Genomic DNA, 17,885 nt, shown 5'->3' on the forward strand with positions numbered 1-17,885 from the left:
GACTGCCAGCACTCTCGCCTGTTCGGGGGTGATGACGTTTAATGTCCCCGACAGGGTTTGTAGTCGTATTGAGCAACTTGTTAGCAACCACCTTTTTTACGACATGTAAAAGCTTCAAAATTCACAAGTAGGGTATTTACTGACGTGTTTTATGTTGTAGAACAAAACCTGAAACTTGCTTAAGCTTTTGTTAACCACAGACCTTATTTGAGGCATTTTACCAAAATCCCATTCAAAAAACGTTTTGACTTTAGACGAGAGAACCGGAAGTGCTAAAAGAGCTAACGGAGTTCTGGGTTTACTGGCACACTCTATATCCAGTCACAGTCGGTCTTGTTGGACATTTTACAGACAGATTTAAAACCCTGTGTTCCTGAAGAATTTAGTTTCTGGTTTGTTTTAATGTGTCACAGATGGACTGATGTTTTCCAGCCTCTGAATCCGATCCGTCACACAAACAACACATTGCTCTGCAGACATGTGCAGCATGTGTCCCATCAGATCAGCTGCTGCTGGGCTCATGGACACATTTAGTTTTTGGAAATACTTTGATGATACTGATGATAAATACTTTGAAAAAGTGGTGATGCAGAGTGTTCCCCGCTGAGAGGACTCAGTCAGCAGGACAGACCACAAACAACCAGACGGTTCAGGATCATGATTTGAAAATGATGATCCAAGTGACTTTACCTGCTCATCTTGTACTTGTGTTGTTTCCTGCTGTCTCTGTTTGGGTGTTCAGGTCACTCTTCGCTCAGCTTTGTTCGTCTCCATCTGGTTTTCAACTTTATTGTTATTGTTTGTGCCCGACATGTGAAGTCACCTGCAGCACTGAGCTAATGACTGAACTACACCTGTGAGCAGCAGAGTGGTAACAGTTTCCTCTCGTTTAAGTCACATATACACAAATATTTCAAAAGAATGGGATGTAATGAGTAGGTGGCCGCACCACTATTTGGTAAAAGCCCAGATATGAAAGATAAATGTAAAGGTTGCAGCTGACAGTCAGTACACTGTGTGCATGACTGATTTTATTCACCTCATATGATCGTTCAGCAGCCCGTCCACCAGAGGGACAGAGTGGCAGCGCAGACACAAACACAGCTGCTGGTGTCCTCCTGAGGCTGCACTGTTTCTCACAATATTGCTTTACTTTAACGTAGCAGACACTTTCACTAACGGGCTAACTGGGGCGCCACTGGACGGAGACTCTGACATATTTTCTCTGTGCTGGACAGATGTCCACTCGAGTGTCTGCTGTCTGTCATGAAGCAGAAACTGTTGGCTCCACTTGTGTCTGCAGACGTCTGTCTCACTGGGACATAAAGAGGACAGAATATTCACTCTGTCTGGTCCAGACGTTTAAGAAAACATTCAGCCGTTCACTTTGACCTCATTAGTTTTATTTCACTGGCACTAAATTAGTTTTAAAGTGAAACGTGAACTCTGCTCACAAGATGTCATCCTGCTCCATTTTCAAGGTCATCAGATTAAAGTCGACGTTACCGTGACGACGATGAGGACTGATGTCTGAGCAGCAGAGAGGCTAAATTCAATAAACACTGAGTGGCTGTTTAAACAGTCTGAACAGCTCTCTGCTCTGTGTTCTTCTTCTTCTCTGCCGACTGGACCAAACCTCTCACTGTCGTATTCACTCTGCAGCGTCACTGCGTACCTGTGTCAGGTAATAGCTTCTCTTCATATGATGTCATACATCAGCGCACCATCCAGGTGGAGGCAGAGACAACCAGCACTGAGCAAATGTCCATCATCTGTGCTGTTTAAGATCCAATCCATCAAACCAGGAAAAAACAGGAGTTACTTTTGATACCTGAAAATGATAATGGTAAAAAAAACCTCTGTCTTAAGTCTGGAGCACACAACCCTCTCTCACTCTGAAGTCGTCAAATACCGGCGCTTGGTCACTGACTTAAGGTGTCAGACATGGACGAAAAATGCCGTCCTTTCATGTCGACATGATATGTAAGCAGTCGCCATTATTGTTTCATGGCGCCCAGCTGCGTCTGGGGGATCGCAGCTGGGCGCCAACTCAAGCTAAGGGGGCAAAAGTCTGAGTGGGGCTGGTGGAAGAACAAACACCAACTTTCACCCGGGATTTGCTTCCTGTCAGACTGTAAAGCCAAACCCTGTTCTTTCTTCCTAAACGTCACCACGTGTGTGTTGTTGAAGGAAAAAAACATCAATTCACAGTGTTGTACTTTTATTTGTTTATTTATTGTAGTGCTTTTATTTTGAAAGAGACTGTATTCAAACTGTACATTTCCTGTGAAAACAGAAGTGTATTTTGAAAACAGACAATGCATGTAACAGGCTGAAGTTGACACGGCGTCCCAGAACGTCAACAACCAACACACCCAGGGTACCTTGGACGTCATATGTGGACGTGGGAAGTCCATGACCAAACTTGCTCTACATACCGACACAGAGATCCTAAATATTACCCATGATGCCCTGTAGTCAGACAGGTCCAGCTCAGTGTGTGGAGACACTATGTCTGTGTGGACGTCCTGGTGTCCCTCTGGGCTGGGACGGATAGCGAGCTTTGACAGGATGTTGACACTGTTAATGGAGATGATGCTGTTCGATGTAAATAGATTGAAATACAAACCTGAGGTCGTCTTACAGCAGCTGGGTTGAGTTTCAGTGGACTCTGTGTGTCTGCTGATGGACGACCTCAGCAACTGTGTTCACTGTCAACATGCACTTTACTGCAGTGTCCAGTGTGGCAGCTGTTTTAGATGAAATCTTTTTATTTTTAGTCACATTTTAGTCCAGATGTTTTCTATCTGCGTTTTCTCTTTAAACTAGTTCACGTCTCATAAATCAGACTCAAGGTGACAGGTTGTATAAAATAATGTGTGTGTCATGTCTCCAGCAGTGTGTGACAGGTTTAAGGGCTGATTTACGAGCACACACTTACTGATCATCATCTGAAAAGCTCAACATGTCTCTATTGATGCTCTCAACAAATAACTAATGTGAGCCAACTAGGATTTGTCCCCAGGTTCATTGTAAACTCTGACTTATCCATGTGACTGTTAAGAAGCAGAAACATAACTTGTTTCTTCATGTGCAACATGTTAGTCAGGAGGTTTAAACTGGTGTCCTCTCACAGAGTTGGTGATTCAAACTAAACTTTCATCTCTGTCAGAGAAAACTGATCTGAGTTCAGACTGTTTACTTACAGCACAGCTACACTCACAGATAACTGAGCCTCCTACCTGCCTGTCAAACACCATCAACCCACAAACCTTCTCCAGTCCGGACTGAGTGGAGTCCTGCGGGGTGAAGCTGTGAAGTCTGCGAGCGGAGCTAGCTGCTAACAGCCACCGCTGCAACTAACAAACTCCACAAATCCATTCAGCAGCTCCACCATCCACAGTCAGACACACACGGCTGATTATTTACTGCTGAGTTACAGCTCACAACTCGCACCAACCCAAACATCCTGGTGCAGACTATTTACTGGAGTTTACCAGCCTGTCACTCATCAGGCATCTGAAGATCATTACAAGCTGTCAGTGTCTCACAGTCCACCACCAACATTTACATCACGTCTCAGCAATGAAAGTGAAACATAGATTTTGATTTGGTTTATATCATCAACATCTATTTTTAGCTCGGCTTGTTTTCTTGATGGAAAAAAAGGTTGTTGAAGAAAAAAATTGCGTCATAGATTTGTAGAAAATGAAATCATCGTAATTGTTATATGAAAATCTATTTTTAGCATGTTATCTTCTTTGTCATGGAAGAAAGGTTGTTGACGAACATTTTTTTGTCACGGTGTTTGTTAATGAAATTAACACAGCTTTACGGCCATCATACGACCAACGCACTCTTATAGAACAGTTCGTATGATATCCTACGAATTTGTGCTGCACGAATGACATCACATCCTTAATGTACAGCTACGTAATTAACATAAAGTTACTGTGGTTAGGGTTAGGAAAAGAAACACGGTGAGGATGTTCCTTAAAATGACTCAAAGTTCATACAGATCTGAACATGTGACTTCATGATAATGTCAAGGGTGAAAGTCTGGACAAAAAAACAACTGACTTTTCCTTGGAGTCACATGTTTGGATCCGTGTGAACAAAGTAATTTTTACTCAAAATTTAAAGGGATTTCCTAGATCTATGTATCCTCATAGAACAGTCTGTATGATATCCTATGTATTTGTGCCCTATGAATGATGTTACGTCCTTAACGTATATTTACGTAAGTAATGTAAAGTTACGGATCTGAACACGTGACTCCGGGAGAAAAGTCTGTCTTTTTGTGATCCAACCTGCCTCCTTACAAGCGCTTGGGACTGTTTCCTTGTCTACTGCCGTCAGCGCATTGGTCATGTGATTGCAGACGTGATGATATTAACATGCACCCCTGCTTTATTAATCCCTTGAGTAGAAATTCAGTTTTATATATTTTTTAATATTATCCAAGCAGGAAGCAGTTTTTGTGAGTGTTGTTGTGATCAAACACGTGCTCTTCAGTTTCTGCAGCAGATTTTTGCTGCTGGAAAAGTTGCAGCTGTTCTGTGTTTGGTCTAATCGTTGATGAATCATGGTCACAGTGATTCACTGGCTGTGATGTAATTTTTATTTATATAACACTTCCTCACTGTGTTCTTTACACTTTCACAGATGATAAAAATCAAACTGGAAAAGGTGAAACTTTCTGAGGATTTAAATGTGCTCAAAAACGAACAGGTAAAGACGTCTTCACATGTTGTTTCTGTGCCTGTGAGACGCTCGGCTGTGTGGGAGCTGCAGTCTGAGTCTCAACACTTTATGAAGATTAATCATGACGTAGTTTGAAGTGAAAGCAGCTGAAGTGTTTCTCTCCAGTGAAGTTTGAGTCCTGAGAGTGAGGTTGAAGCCCTGCAGACAGTTGAGTTGTTGGTTTGTGTTTAATCACTGAAAGCAGTTGAATAGTAACACGTGTCATAGGTTTGGATTTAGTTTGAAAAGTTGCAGCTCCTAATAAAGTTTACTTTTCTTTTTTCTTCCTGCGACTCAGCGACCAATGAAATGTTGCCGACTAATGACCTTTCTGGTCGACTAACGTTTGGCTCACTAGTATGTACTTCATTAATATTCATACTCACAACAGTACTATTGTTGTAACTCCCAGGCTCATACTTCCATCTCCACTTTGTAAAACAAGCTAGCTTGCTAACATCTAACATCCCACACAGTTCCCAACAGAGACGTTCATCTTCCTCTTGAGCTTGTTTGATAATCAATAAATTGTTTACATTTTTAAGCAAATATGTGAAGTGCTTCAGACAGTCGAAGTGTCAGCTGGTGTTTAAACACTGACGGCAGTAAAACCTGCACCAGCACTTAATCCTCATGTGGTGTGAACTGGTTTGCTTTGAGAGGCTCAGTTTGATTTAATGTGGCGACCTTAATATTATAATTGTTTTATGGGGGGGTATTTCTACAATCTGTCTCTATCGTCTCCTCAGCACCCCTGAGTGTGTGAGTGTGTTGGATTTCCTGCAGCCTCTTGTGTTGTCATGTGACTGCAGACTCTCCTCACGATTTAAACCGCTGACCTCCGTCAACAAAAACTGCTGTAGTTTCTCCTGATTCATACTGAGGCTGCAGATTAACCGTAAAACCTGTGATAGACGAGCAGCAACACACAGATTGAGACTGTAGACAGACGACATGCAGCAAAAAGCAAACACAGACTTTGACTGTAAGATGATGCAACATCAGACCGCTCCTACGATGGCTGTTCTCACCTGAACACCTGAAAACCTGAACACCCTCCAAGCTGCTTTAACTCATCTATTTATAGACGAATCAAACTCGCATGTGTCACCTGGCGCCTGCTGGTCCACACGTTCCCGCCTCCGTGTTGGAGGACGGCCAAAGATGTGAATGGACATGTAATTACATTTGACCTTATCGGAGGATAAGAACACGCAGGTGGTCTTAAAGGACCAGAACAGCAGCCGTTTTGTTCATTTACAGATGGATGATAAATGAAAGTAGAACCCAACCTGGGTTCAGAGCAGCTTCAGTTCTCCATAGATTCTCCAAACCTGCAGAACTGTACAGGAGGGACAAACTCTGAGCTGAAATTCACTGTAAAAAGTGTGTTTGTTATAAACTTGACACGTCTGCAAGTCACTTGTGGTCCATTCAGAATGGACACGTGGCCCACCGGTTGGGAACCACTGTCTTCATGTAACCACCTCAGGGACCACTTAAACCTCTTAAAGGACCCCACAACTATTCTTAATGTCTCATAGAACCTACCTAATGACCACGGCATGGTGAAGGACCCCTAGAACATCCTACAGGTCCCCTAGAACCTCAGAAATAACCACTACACTTTCCTAAAGGACCACTAGAACCTCTATGGTGACTGTTAGAACAACTTAATGTTCCCCTAAATCTCCTACAAGACCACCGGAACCCCTATAAAGACTGCTGGAACCTCCTTAGTTGCCTTAAAAATGTCCTAAAGTATCCTAGAACCACCTCAGGGGCCACTGAAACCTCTTAAAGGGCCCCAAGACTTAATATCTTAATGTCCCATAGAACCTCCCTAATGACTACAGCATTTTGAAGAGCCCTCTGAGATTATTTTAGATTCTCTAAAAAATGTAGGGGGGGTTGTTGTGAAGGGTTCAGGCTTTATCATTAGTATGTTGTTTATAATGAACACTGCAGCCTCAAGGGAACAACAGCAAGACTTTAGACTGATAGTCTGTATTTTGATTTTTATTGCTTAGTGATCATCACTGTGGTGTTTCATTGCTGCACTTTATCTCACTTGGAAACTGAACAGATATAATGAGCATATTTCCTCACGCTTACTTTGCTTTAACACTGCAAACATGGCTGTCTGTAGTGTTTGACTTGCTCTCTGCCTGTGATGAATAACACATGAGGTCTTTGGTTTCTGATTGTAGCAGTGAACCAGTTTGTCTGAGGACACTAGTTGACCTACATAGAAGATTCACAGAGAACTGTTGGAGTGTTAAGGGTCAAACTTTATCAACAGCCACGAGGTTTATGGCTAATAGGGTGGAAAACCTCATGAGGTCACACTTCAGAACAAAAAAGTAACATTTATTGTTTGTAAATGCTGAAGAGACAAGTCTGTTTTATTATCAAGAACTGCTGATGATATCTGGAACCAATTTAGTAGAAGACTTTCCTGTTGATGTTCATAGCTAGAGAGAGGCTAATATATAGTTTAACTGTATTTTAGAGGCATTTACTTTGAACCAGTAACTTATTAAAATAAGTTCATTTTCCATGCAAAGCCCTGCATCAGAGCACACAATGCAAACCTGTATGTGTTTGAATGTATGTTTGAGTGTGTGGTGGAGACTATCCAACTGAGGGACCTTAGGAATAAGGACTACCTGGACCTGGGTAGGAAGAAGGAGATACTTTTCTGTAACTGCACTTCACTTTCCAAGTGATCTTGTTTCTTTCTGCCATCTGCATTTTGTTTTGTCTTGTTTTTGATTATAGGGGAAGGCTGTGTGTCATGAAAATGGGGTTGTGAGATTTTGAAGAAGGTTTAGACATTCTCTGCTTTTCAGTTGCTTATGAATGTCTGTAGATGATAAACCGCCATAGTAACGTTTGTCTCTGTCTCTGCTTCCTGTTGCAGATTGAAGAGATGATGAGCAAATGGAGGACAGATCTGGGAGTCCAGCTGGACCTCTGACACCCATCAAACAGATTGGCACTTTCCTGGGTACCAGGAGGCTGACAGACTCTTTGCACAAATAGCAAAGGTCCAAAGACAAAGAAAGATCAGGGTGTTCAGGTGCCAGCATGTCCCAGGCAGGCAAAGTCCTCCACCTGTACGTTGAGGTGAGGTCGGTCACTGAGGAGGAAGGAAAGGTGCAGGGACGAGGAGATGATGGGACCACTCACCTGATGCTTCAGTGCCCAGACGTCCTCCCTCACTCCCAGAGAAGCTCCAGCCCCAACCGCAGTCAGAATCATTCTCCAGTTCCTCAACACCAAAGTGGGGTCGGAAGCCACAGCTTACCCCCATCAAAGTCTTCCTCCAGGCACTCAGTCAGCTTCCAACTCCAAAACCCTGATGCCACAGGATCCCCCACCCAGTTCCAGCGGCAGGATGTATTTCATGACAGTTTCGGTCAATTCCTCCAGGTGCTTGCACCTGGATCGACTGGTCCAGGCCAGCATGGCTCATTGGGACGCACCTGCTCCTCTGACATGGATCCCTTCCAGGGAAGAGTGCTTATCTCCCCATCTTCTACATCTTCTGGGACGCTAACTGTTCCCTCCACACCTACCAGCAACCGTAGGTCCTATGAAGGCCCAAGGGTGGAGGGTGAGGAGGGGAAGACATCTGTAGTGACTTTTGGCTACATAGAGAAATCTAATGTTCACAGCATGGGGGGTCGGCGTAGCTCTATGTGCCAAAGTGAGTTGGACAATACTTTTAACAGACTGGAGAGGCAGCAGCTGCCTGGCCACCTCCGAAAGAGGTTGAGTGACCCAGTGTGGTACAATGGGCAGCCAGAGCAGGGCGACCCTTACTCCAGTCACTCATACCCATCTCAGACTCAGTCCCCACAGGGCTCGCCTTACCTGCAGAGGGCTGTGGCAGATGCAGTTGCCAGAGATGCCACCTACAGGGCCTTGGAGGAGTTTGGATCCCCAGAGCTTAGGCGCAGATTTGCTGGTCACAGCCCAGAGAATTGCAGCCCAACCCTACCACGGCACTACCAGTCCCCTCGCTGCCGGTCCTGGGGGGGTTCACCTGTCCTGCCCCGCAATACCCACACCCTGCCATCCAAGGCTCAGCTTCTGGAGATGGACAGGGGAATCTGCCGTAGTTCAGTGAATGGATTACCCAGAAGTCCTGCCTCTGACCACCTGTGTGCCCACATTGGGTACTCCTCCCAGTCACCAGCCCCAATCCTTCGCTCTCATGGCCCACCCCAGAGCCAACAAAGGCCATGGATGGGGGACGAGAGCCCCAAGTTGTCCAGCAAATTTCACCCACCTTTACCAGCAGGGAGACCCACAGACATCCAGCATGAGATTCCAACTAGCATGTTCCCTACCAGCAACCATTCCAATTCCGGCTACCACGCTAGTGGGAACCCCCAACACAGTGTTAATAGTAGCTACAGTGCTAACATCACCAACACCAGTCATAATGCTACAGACAGTATACACTTCAGTACTAATGAGAACTTATCCAGCAAGCCTCACTACAAATCGTCACGCTGCAGTAGCAGAGCCAGTGACACAGCCAGCCCCACCAACGGCAGGAGGAGCATCTCCCCATCCCCAAATGCTGAAGTGGCTTCTAGGTTAGCTGCAGAGGCTACCAAACTGTCCACCATTTTTGCTGAAAGGCGGACTCCCTCTCCAACACCTTCTCAAGCTGAGTCACTGCGGTCAGAGAGTCCCAGGATGGGAGGGTCGTTCCTGAGAGAATCCCAACCTTATGCCACTCTTCATGGGCGAAGCTCCCCTGAGCCCGTGCAGGCCGACAGCCAGAACCACAGATGGAAACCAGACAAAGCAATACCTCAGACCAGACCAGGACGTATCTCACCTCTCTTACCCCACAAAGGCCTGTCTTCACCAGCATCTCCAGCCCTGCCAGCCAGGTTGCACCGTGCAGCCGCCTCTCAGTCACCAGTCTTGGACCCACGGCATCAACGGGGTTCATCACCCACTAAGGACGTGTCAGCCCTGCACCGCTACCAGCAGCCACAGTACACTGGAGACCACAGATCGCCTGGCATGGAGCAGAAGCAACATGATCACCTCTTTGACAGATCACTTAGGGACAGCCCTGAACTCTCCAGGAGACTTCTCTCCAGCCAGAACACAGAAGCACTGCCTGTGAGCTGGACCTCCAGGCACCAGCAGTGGAGGGAAGCCGGACCAGTCCAGGATGGGGACGAACTCTGTGAAGACAACTACAGACAGTCCACCTCAAGAGTTTACACTCCAAGCAAAGAGGAGTACCACAGGAAGGTCGGAGGAGACAAAATGCTAAAGACATCAGTACAGGAGTACCACACGCCGGTTATAAGTGTGTCCAAGGATGAGAGGGAGGAGGTTCAGGATCACAGCGGGGCTGCTGGGACGTCCTCTCAAAGCTCCAGTGGAGTAACAGGCAGCATGGGAGACAGTTCGCAGCTGGACAGAAACGACAGTCTGTCCCCCGAAACCTCGAGCCAGTCCAGCCACGATACGACAGACACCGGCTCGGGGTTACAGGTCGGCTGGGTGGGAGGGTGGTGAGGGTTTGGCTGTACGTTGTGTGTATGTGTCGGATCTGTGTGGAGGGGGAGGTTCTCTGTCGACGACTTATTGTCACATTTACTTCAATAACAATAAATAACTGAAATCCAAAGTTCTTTTCCAGCAGATGTAGTTTCTGTTTTTTTTTATCATCAACATCATCAGAGTATCTAATTAGTATTCAACAACTACATCTCCCATGAGCCTTTGCAGCACTTCTGGGACTAACAGATGTGTTGATTTATGCTAACAAACCGTTTTCTCTTCAGCTTCCAGGTGGTTGGATGCATCACTTTGTATTTTTTTCTCGACAAAGTAGTGATTGTTATTTTATCAGTATCACTTCTGATTTTAAAGTGATGTTACATGGTTTTTGATGTTGTTTTGAAATATTCCTGCCTCTAGAGGACGACTTCACCTGCAAAATGATCATTTTTATATGAAATACTTTTCATGTGTCATGTTGAATTTGTGAAGGAATTTTTTTCCTCAAATCTCCATGGTGGACGAGGACTCCAAAAAAGGCTAACATTCTTCATCAGTTGAAGTAAACGAGCTCCATGTTAAACTACATTAAAACATCCCTTTACAAATTCTCACACAACTCATGAAGAATAATCCAAGTCTCATTCAGTCGGATGCTCAGTACTTCACAAACACATGACTCTTCACTAAAAACATCAACACTTCATTACAAACGGTCTGTGAAACCAGGGGTCCACACTCCCAGGTCCCCGCCCCTGCCTGCTGCCCGGCACACAATTCACCCGGCTCAGATGCCTATCCCTGCAGGTGGTGGGCCCACAGGGTGGTGGTTGAGGTGGTTCAACATCTGATCAGGATCCTCCTGGGCGCCTCCTATTAGAGGCGTTTCCAGGATGTCCAGCTGGTAGGAGGCCCCGGGGCAGACCCAGAAGACACTGGAGGGATTACATATCTCGTCTGGTCTGGGAACACCTCGGGGTCCTCCAGGAGGAGCTGGGAAGCATCGCTGAGGAGAGGGACGTCTGGAAAACTCTGATCAGCCTGCTGCCCCCGAGACCCGGCTAGGCAGGAGTGTTTTAAATTGTAGTATTTCAGTGAAAGTGTGTTTGTTTGTGTAGTACTTAACGTCCAACTGGATAAATGAGACCTGGATTATTCTGCACAAGTTTTCTGAGAATTTGTATCCAGATGTTTTGATCTAGTTTTGCTGTTGTTAATTGTTCAACTAATCATTTTTGGATTATTCGTTCAGCATTAAGTCATGCGAGGAAAACGTTTTTCTTCACAAACTCGAGGTGACATGTGGGTAGTACTTGAAAAACAAATGGTCGTTTTGCAGGGAAGTATTCTTTAAAAGCATTGGTGTATGTCACCCTGCATTTTTTACTGTCCTCTGCAGCTCGGACATTTTAAAAGTTCAATTATAATTTATTTTAATTCTGCTTTAAAACTGAACGTGCATGTGCTTCAAACCTCTCACTAATACAACCTGAAGAATCAGTTGGATTTAGTTTGTTAGAATTCAGAAGAGGTCAAACACCAAAACACACGAGCACTGATAGCTGTGATTTCTGGTTATAGATTATTTCTGTCAGAGAAGCATTATTTCATCACACCGCTGTCTCTCGTCCTCACGCAGTCTGACGGCGGCTCGACGACAACTCCATCCTCGCGGTCGCAGAAGATCGCTCGTGCCAAGTGGGAGTTCCTGTTCGGAGGTCAGACGGAGGAGAGTCGCTGCAGTAAAGGTAAAGGTAATTTATTTTTTAAAGTATTTTATGCCTCCGCGCCGGCGACAGCTGTGGTCACGGAGGGATTATGTTTTCAGATTGTCCGTCCATCTGTACATACGAACGTCCCAGACTTGTAAACACAATATCTCAAGAATGCCTCATGGGAATTTCTTCAAATTTGGCACAAAGGTCCACTTGGACTCAACAATGATCTGATCAGGTTTTGGTGATCATAGGTCAAAAGTCAAAGTCCCTGCGACCTTGTCTGTCTCATTCTCGTGAATGTGATATCTCAAGAACACTATGAGGGAACGTCTTCCAATTTGGCAGAAATATTGACCTGGACTCAGCGTTGAACTGATTGGATTTCGATAAAAAAAAAATAGGAAAAAGAATAATTAGAAGCAAAAGAAGAGTAAAAACACATCAGTAAAGTCCCAACTTTATTTCGATGTACATTTTGACTGTTCAATAACATTTTTCGTGAGACGTACCCTCACAGCCTGATGAAATCAGCTCCAGTACTCTGCCATCAGGATCCACCTGTGTTAATGCCAACTGATTTGAAACTGGATGCTATTTGACACTATTTCTATAAAGGTAAATATTGTTCCAATGATTGTTCATCCAAGTCAGTGATCCTGGAATTACAGATGGTTAGGTTTTGTCTAATTTGATTATTTTTTTGCTGGAGGGACGAATTTCTCTTTGAGTGGGGGCAGTTGGACTTTTCAACCATTTATCCTTTAAAACAGCCTTTTCAACCCCTCTGAGCTCTCGCTAACCAGTGTCAGGTTGGACATAAGTGTTTTTTGGACTTCTATAACTTCACTCCTCCCTGTACAGAAAAATGTAATTTTAAAAATCCATCAGTGTTGTATTCCCAAACAGTGTCACACCTTCACACTGGGAGTACAGCAGCAGTATCAGTATGGTATTATTAGCAGTAGTAGTGGCAGTAAAAGGTTAAAGGGCCATTCTGTCTTTTCTCTTGTGTTGTTTCTTTACTCAGTGAAGTAAACAAGCAGCTTCAGGAGCTTCTTCTAAGCCAATTAGCTGAAGCTTAACATCAGCTGGAACAGGTCTTACTGTACACAAAGCTGCTCACAAGTATTACTACACTACTACCACTACTCACTTCCTGTTCTTTATTTAGCATCTTTGTCAGACTTTAAAACAAGCGAAGCAGGATTTTGTTTTAATTAAACAAAGTCATCAATGTCTGCTGGCTGTGGAGACTCGAGGTCTTATTGTACTCTGATATCTGTGTCTTGTTTCATACTTGTGTTGAATATCTAAGGTAGCACTACTACGTATAACTAACCACATGATCCTCATTACTTTAAGCTTCAGTTAACAGTTTATTAATTTATCTTTAAGAAAAGACAAAAGGAGAGACAAACTGATTAAATAGTTAAAACTGCTCCACAATCATCACAGCAAGAAACTCAGCAGAAAAAATAATCAACATGCAGATTTAATTTTGTTGTTTGTTGTCAGTGTTTTAAGAGTCACCTCATCACTATAATCCAGAACAGATACAAAAACAAACATCTTCTCCTGCTTATTTTAAAACAACAATAAAAATCTAGTTTTTTTTCTGACATTTCAAAAATACTTTTCAGGCATTTAATTAACATTTTTCAGACATATCAATTTTATCAACATTTTTTGGACATATTACCAACATTTTTTTGACGTTTTGTCAACATTTTTTGGACATGTTAACATTTTATTCAGACATTTTATCAACATTTTTTGAGTTATCAATTTTGTGGACATTTTGTCAATATATTTTTGGACATTTTATTGACTTTTTTTTCAGACATTTAATCAAATTTTGCGGACATTTCATCAACATTTTAAGGACATTTTATGGATAAATATATATTTTTTTCATGTTAAATCTAGTGCTATCTAATGATTAATATTACCTACCTTTCACAGACACTGTAGTCTGTTTGCTCTGAATTTTTTAAGGCCAAAACCAATAGTATTTTTTCTGATTTAAAAGATCAGATAACCATTAATCAGCAGAGTAGTCTGGAGTAGAGGGTGACACGGGAGTGGATTTTCAGTCCTGTCCCATCCCACTCCCACAAAAATAATCCCATCCCGTCCCAATCCCATGAAAAAGAAAAAAAAAATCTGTCCCGTCCCAATCCCACAAGAATGACTCCTGTCCCATCTCGCTCCCGTGTTGTGTTTCAGTTAGTTAAAAAAAAAAATAAAAAAATTTCTATAGTACATGGATGACACAATGCGTTAGTTGAATATAAACCCAAATATGACATCTAATGTTGTGTTTTGATGTTTATTGCCTAATTATTTTAACATTCACTCCACCTTGAAGCTGTTCAGAATAAAACACATTTGATTTCTGATGTGGTCAAACAACACGTCATAAGAACCAGTTCTAAGAGAGAAAAATGTTGTTAAAGTAGTGTTTGGTTCCTCTGACTGATATTATTATATATGACATCATTAGATTATTAATACTGAAGCATCAGTGTTAGAGCAGCATGTTACTGTTGTGGCTGCTGGAGGTGGAGCTAGTTTCAACTACTTTATAAAAACTTGACTATTGTTATTATGATTAGGCCTGTCACGATAACAAATTTTGCTGGGCGATTAATTGCTTCAGAAATTATTGCGATACTATTGTGTAATATTGTGCTTTTAAGACCGTTTTTATTGTTGTAATTTTGCTGTTTTTAGACCTTTTTTTAAACTTTTATAATGATAATAAAGGCACGTTGATGCAAGTACACCCTTTTAAAGAGAAATAAACATTTATTTAACAAGACTATTTAGGAATGCAAAAAAGAAAATTTAAATATCCGAAATAACACATAAAAATATCGAAATAAATAAATTAAGACCTTATAAATACAAAAAAACAGACTGTCAGTCTCTCACTCTCAGGTGTGCAGTTAAGTTGGTCGTATTCGCTCTTTTTGTTGAGATGGTTTTGGAACAAACCCGGCACACCGGCTCGTCCACATTACTGGGCTGCCCTCTGTCATTTGGTTTAAATCCAAAACACTCCCACACAGGGGCCGTGGCTTTTGGTTTAGGAACAGGTTCCCTGTCTTTCTCTTACGCTCAACTCTGTTTTCTTCTCTGCCTCGTCTCCCCCTCACGAAGACTACACTGTGTGTGTGTGCGTGTGTGTGTGTGTGTGTGTGTGTGTGTGTGTGGCCCATAGCCCCGCCTCCCCCACAGAGACAAAGACACTCGATGACAAGAGCTTTCCCTCGTTCATTACGCTAATTAACCAACTCACCTGGCTGCCAGACGATGCACGGCAGTGAACGCTCTTGTCGTCCAGTCTCTTTGGTGGAGAGAGACGAGGAAAACAAACAGGAAAAGTTACCGTGCAATTAACCGACTTATCGCATATGCGACAGCCTAATTATGATTCCCAGTTCCGCCCGCTCCCGTTGACTTTTTTCCCCATCCTGTCCCAATCACGTGAAGAATAGTGAAACTGATTCCCATCCCGTGGGAATCCCATGGGAATCACGTGACCCGTGGGACTCCCAAAAAAATGTCAGCCTCTAGTCTGGAGCTCAGATTGTTGAAGATTATTAGACAAGTCCAAAATATAACAGAATACATTAAGAACTACTGTTTGTTTAATAACTAATTGGAGTGTAAAAATAATATAAAACGAAAAGCTTCCCATCAGTTGATTTAAATAAAGAATTACAAACAAACAAATTTTTAGGAATCCCATAAATTTGGTTATCAAAGGTAGCAATTGGTAAGTGTAAACATTTTACAGTGTAAAAAAATCCTGCCATCGCTCTCTGGTGGACAAACTCTGTAATGGAGACACTGTTTCTAAAAGATCTCAAACATTTCTCTTCTGACATTAACTGCTGCTTATCTGCAGATATATGCAGCAATGATGATGCTAATATCAGGTGATATAGATTGGCTCTTGTTCGGAATGTGCATGGTTTAAATATAGATTTGTTTAAACATAAATTTGTTTTTTCTTAAATATACGTAACTGTATCATCTGCATACAGCTGTATCTCTGCTCCGCTTCTTGGCTGGATGTTCCTTCCAAGATATACTGTATTTGAAAAACAAGTGGCTTTTTAGGGTCCAAACACGGGTGTTTTTTATCAGTCTGTCACTGTTTTACAAGTGTCTATGGTCCATCACTGTTTTGCAAGCAGCTTTTATGCACCAGCTATGGGTGTAAGCAGCTTTTTCACCATCAAATGTGTGAGGTTTTTAGCAATTTCTTGCTGTTTTACAAGCTTTTATTTTTGCAACAAACATGCATGTAGCAACCCATAGCTTTTTGGAGTGGATAACGCCCTGAAAAGAAATTGTTTTTACCGACACATTGCTGCATTTCCAGCGAAGATCGTGCCCCCAAAACTGGGTATTTTAAGACAAAATGCGATCTTCACCTTACCATAACCCAGTGGTTTTTGTGCCTAAACATAACCACACGTGAACCACAGAGTTGTTGACACACAAAGTTTCAGTGTATCTACTACATAATAACGTACAGATGTAACCTGTCTGTGGTTTCCAGAAACATACGATGCCAGCATTAGTTCTGGTGACTGGGTTTTTATATTTCAGACTTCAGACATGAAACATAGAAATCAACACACCTGTTTTCTCCTGCAGACGTTCCGTCCACGACGCCTCCTACCAGCGGCTCTCCCAGCCCTACCCCTCCCTCCTCCCTCCATCTGAAACCAGCCAACCAGAGGAGGGGGCGGGACAACGAGGGTCCAAAGTTGTCACATCACGAGGTGCGGCAGATTGAGGTGGAGCTGGTAACCCCTGACTTCCGTGGCTCCACCCCCAAGACGGGCATCATCCGCCGAACCATCAAATACTCTGAGACGGATCTTGACGCCGTTCCACTGCGGTGCTACAGGGAGACCGACCTGGACGAGGTGATTACATCACACCTGATTTAAGTCGTTCACCTCATCTGGAACGTCTTCACGTTCATGTTGGATAAATATTGGTTACTGTTGTGTAGGTGATGCGGGCGGAGGCCGAGGCAGCCGAGGAGGCGGACTCGGCCTTTGGGAGTAACCGCAGTGTCTTGGGAAACTCCAGCTTCAGCCCCGCCGAGGCTTCGCCAAAACCCCGGACAGGTGTGGGGAAGGTGGAGGAAGATGGGGAGGAGGAGGAGGATGAGGAAGAGGAGGAGGAGGAAGAGGAGGGAGTGGTGAGCTGGGCCAGTGTGCGGATGCTGGGAGACCGACAGAGACAAAGAGCTACCGAGGAGGAGGACGAGGTGTTCAGTCTGCTGCTGAAGGGGTGAGAGCTCCAACACTTACATCAGTGTGTGTGTCACTGAGTCTAAACACACGCGTGTCATGTCTGTGTTCACATTTAACTCAGCCAGGAACTCAGTTTTGACGTTAAATTATTATTAACGATGGTGGAGGAAACTACTCAAAGTACCTCGAAACCTTCCTGCTGATAAGCCAGCAGAATAAACAATAAGTAACTTCCTGTTTACCTCATGTCTCTCCCTTCACATGGCCCGGACATCTTTGTGTTATTCACTTCATTAAAAACATGTTTGAGGCCCATCTGTCACCAGTGTGGATACTCTGTAGAGCAGCTGTATGTTAACTGGTTTAAAGACGGTACCACTTGATGTTGTGTCGTCTCGTGTTTCCTTAAACGTATGTGACTTCGCAGCTGTGACATGGTCGAAAACCAACAAATTTAATCTTGTTGTTCAGGAGAAACTTAAGGTAAGATTGATTCGTGTAGGGCTGCACCCCCGACTAAGACTGTTCCTAGTGGACCATCAGTCCTCATCAGGGTCCATCAGTGGACCAACAGTCCTCATCAGGGTCCATCAGTGGACCA

General features: G+C 43.6%; 1 protein-coding gene across 2 annotated transcripts in view; it reads left to right on the forward strand.

The window, feature by feature from the left end:
- LOC126406777 (uncharacterized) overlaps nt 1-17,885 on the forward strand; it is a 113,759-nt gene that overhangs the window by 24,444 nt on the left and 71,430 nt on the right. For both annotated transcript variants that reach the window (XM_050071265.1, XM_050071266.1), the window contains 4 exons: nt 7,667-10,275; nt 11,924-12,038; nt 16,674-16,948; nt 17,038-17,321. In XM_050071265.1, the coding sequence (XP_049927222.1) occupies nt 7,834-10,275; nt 11,924-12,038; nt 16,674-16,948; nt 17,038-17,321 (3,116 nt within the window). In that variant the 5' untranslated portion in view covers nt 7,667-7,833. The remainder of the gene's footprint in view (nt 1-7,666; nt 10,276-11,923; nt 12,039-16,673; nt 16,949-17,037; nt 17,322-17,885) is intronic.

This window comes from Epinephelus moara, chromosome 19, assembly GCF_006386435.1.
Source record: "Epinephelus moara isolate mb chromosome 19, YSFRI_EMoa_1.0, whole genome shotgun sequence".
Taxonomy (NCBI): Eukaryota; Metazoa; Chordata; class Actinopteri; order Perciformes; family Serranidae; genus Epinephelus; species Epinephelus moara.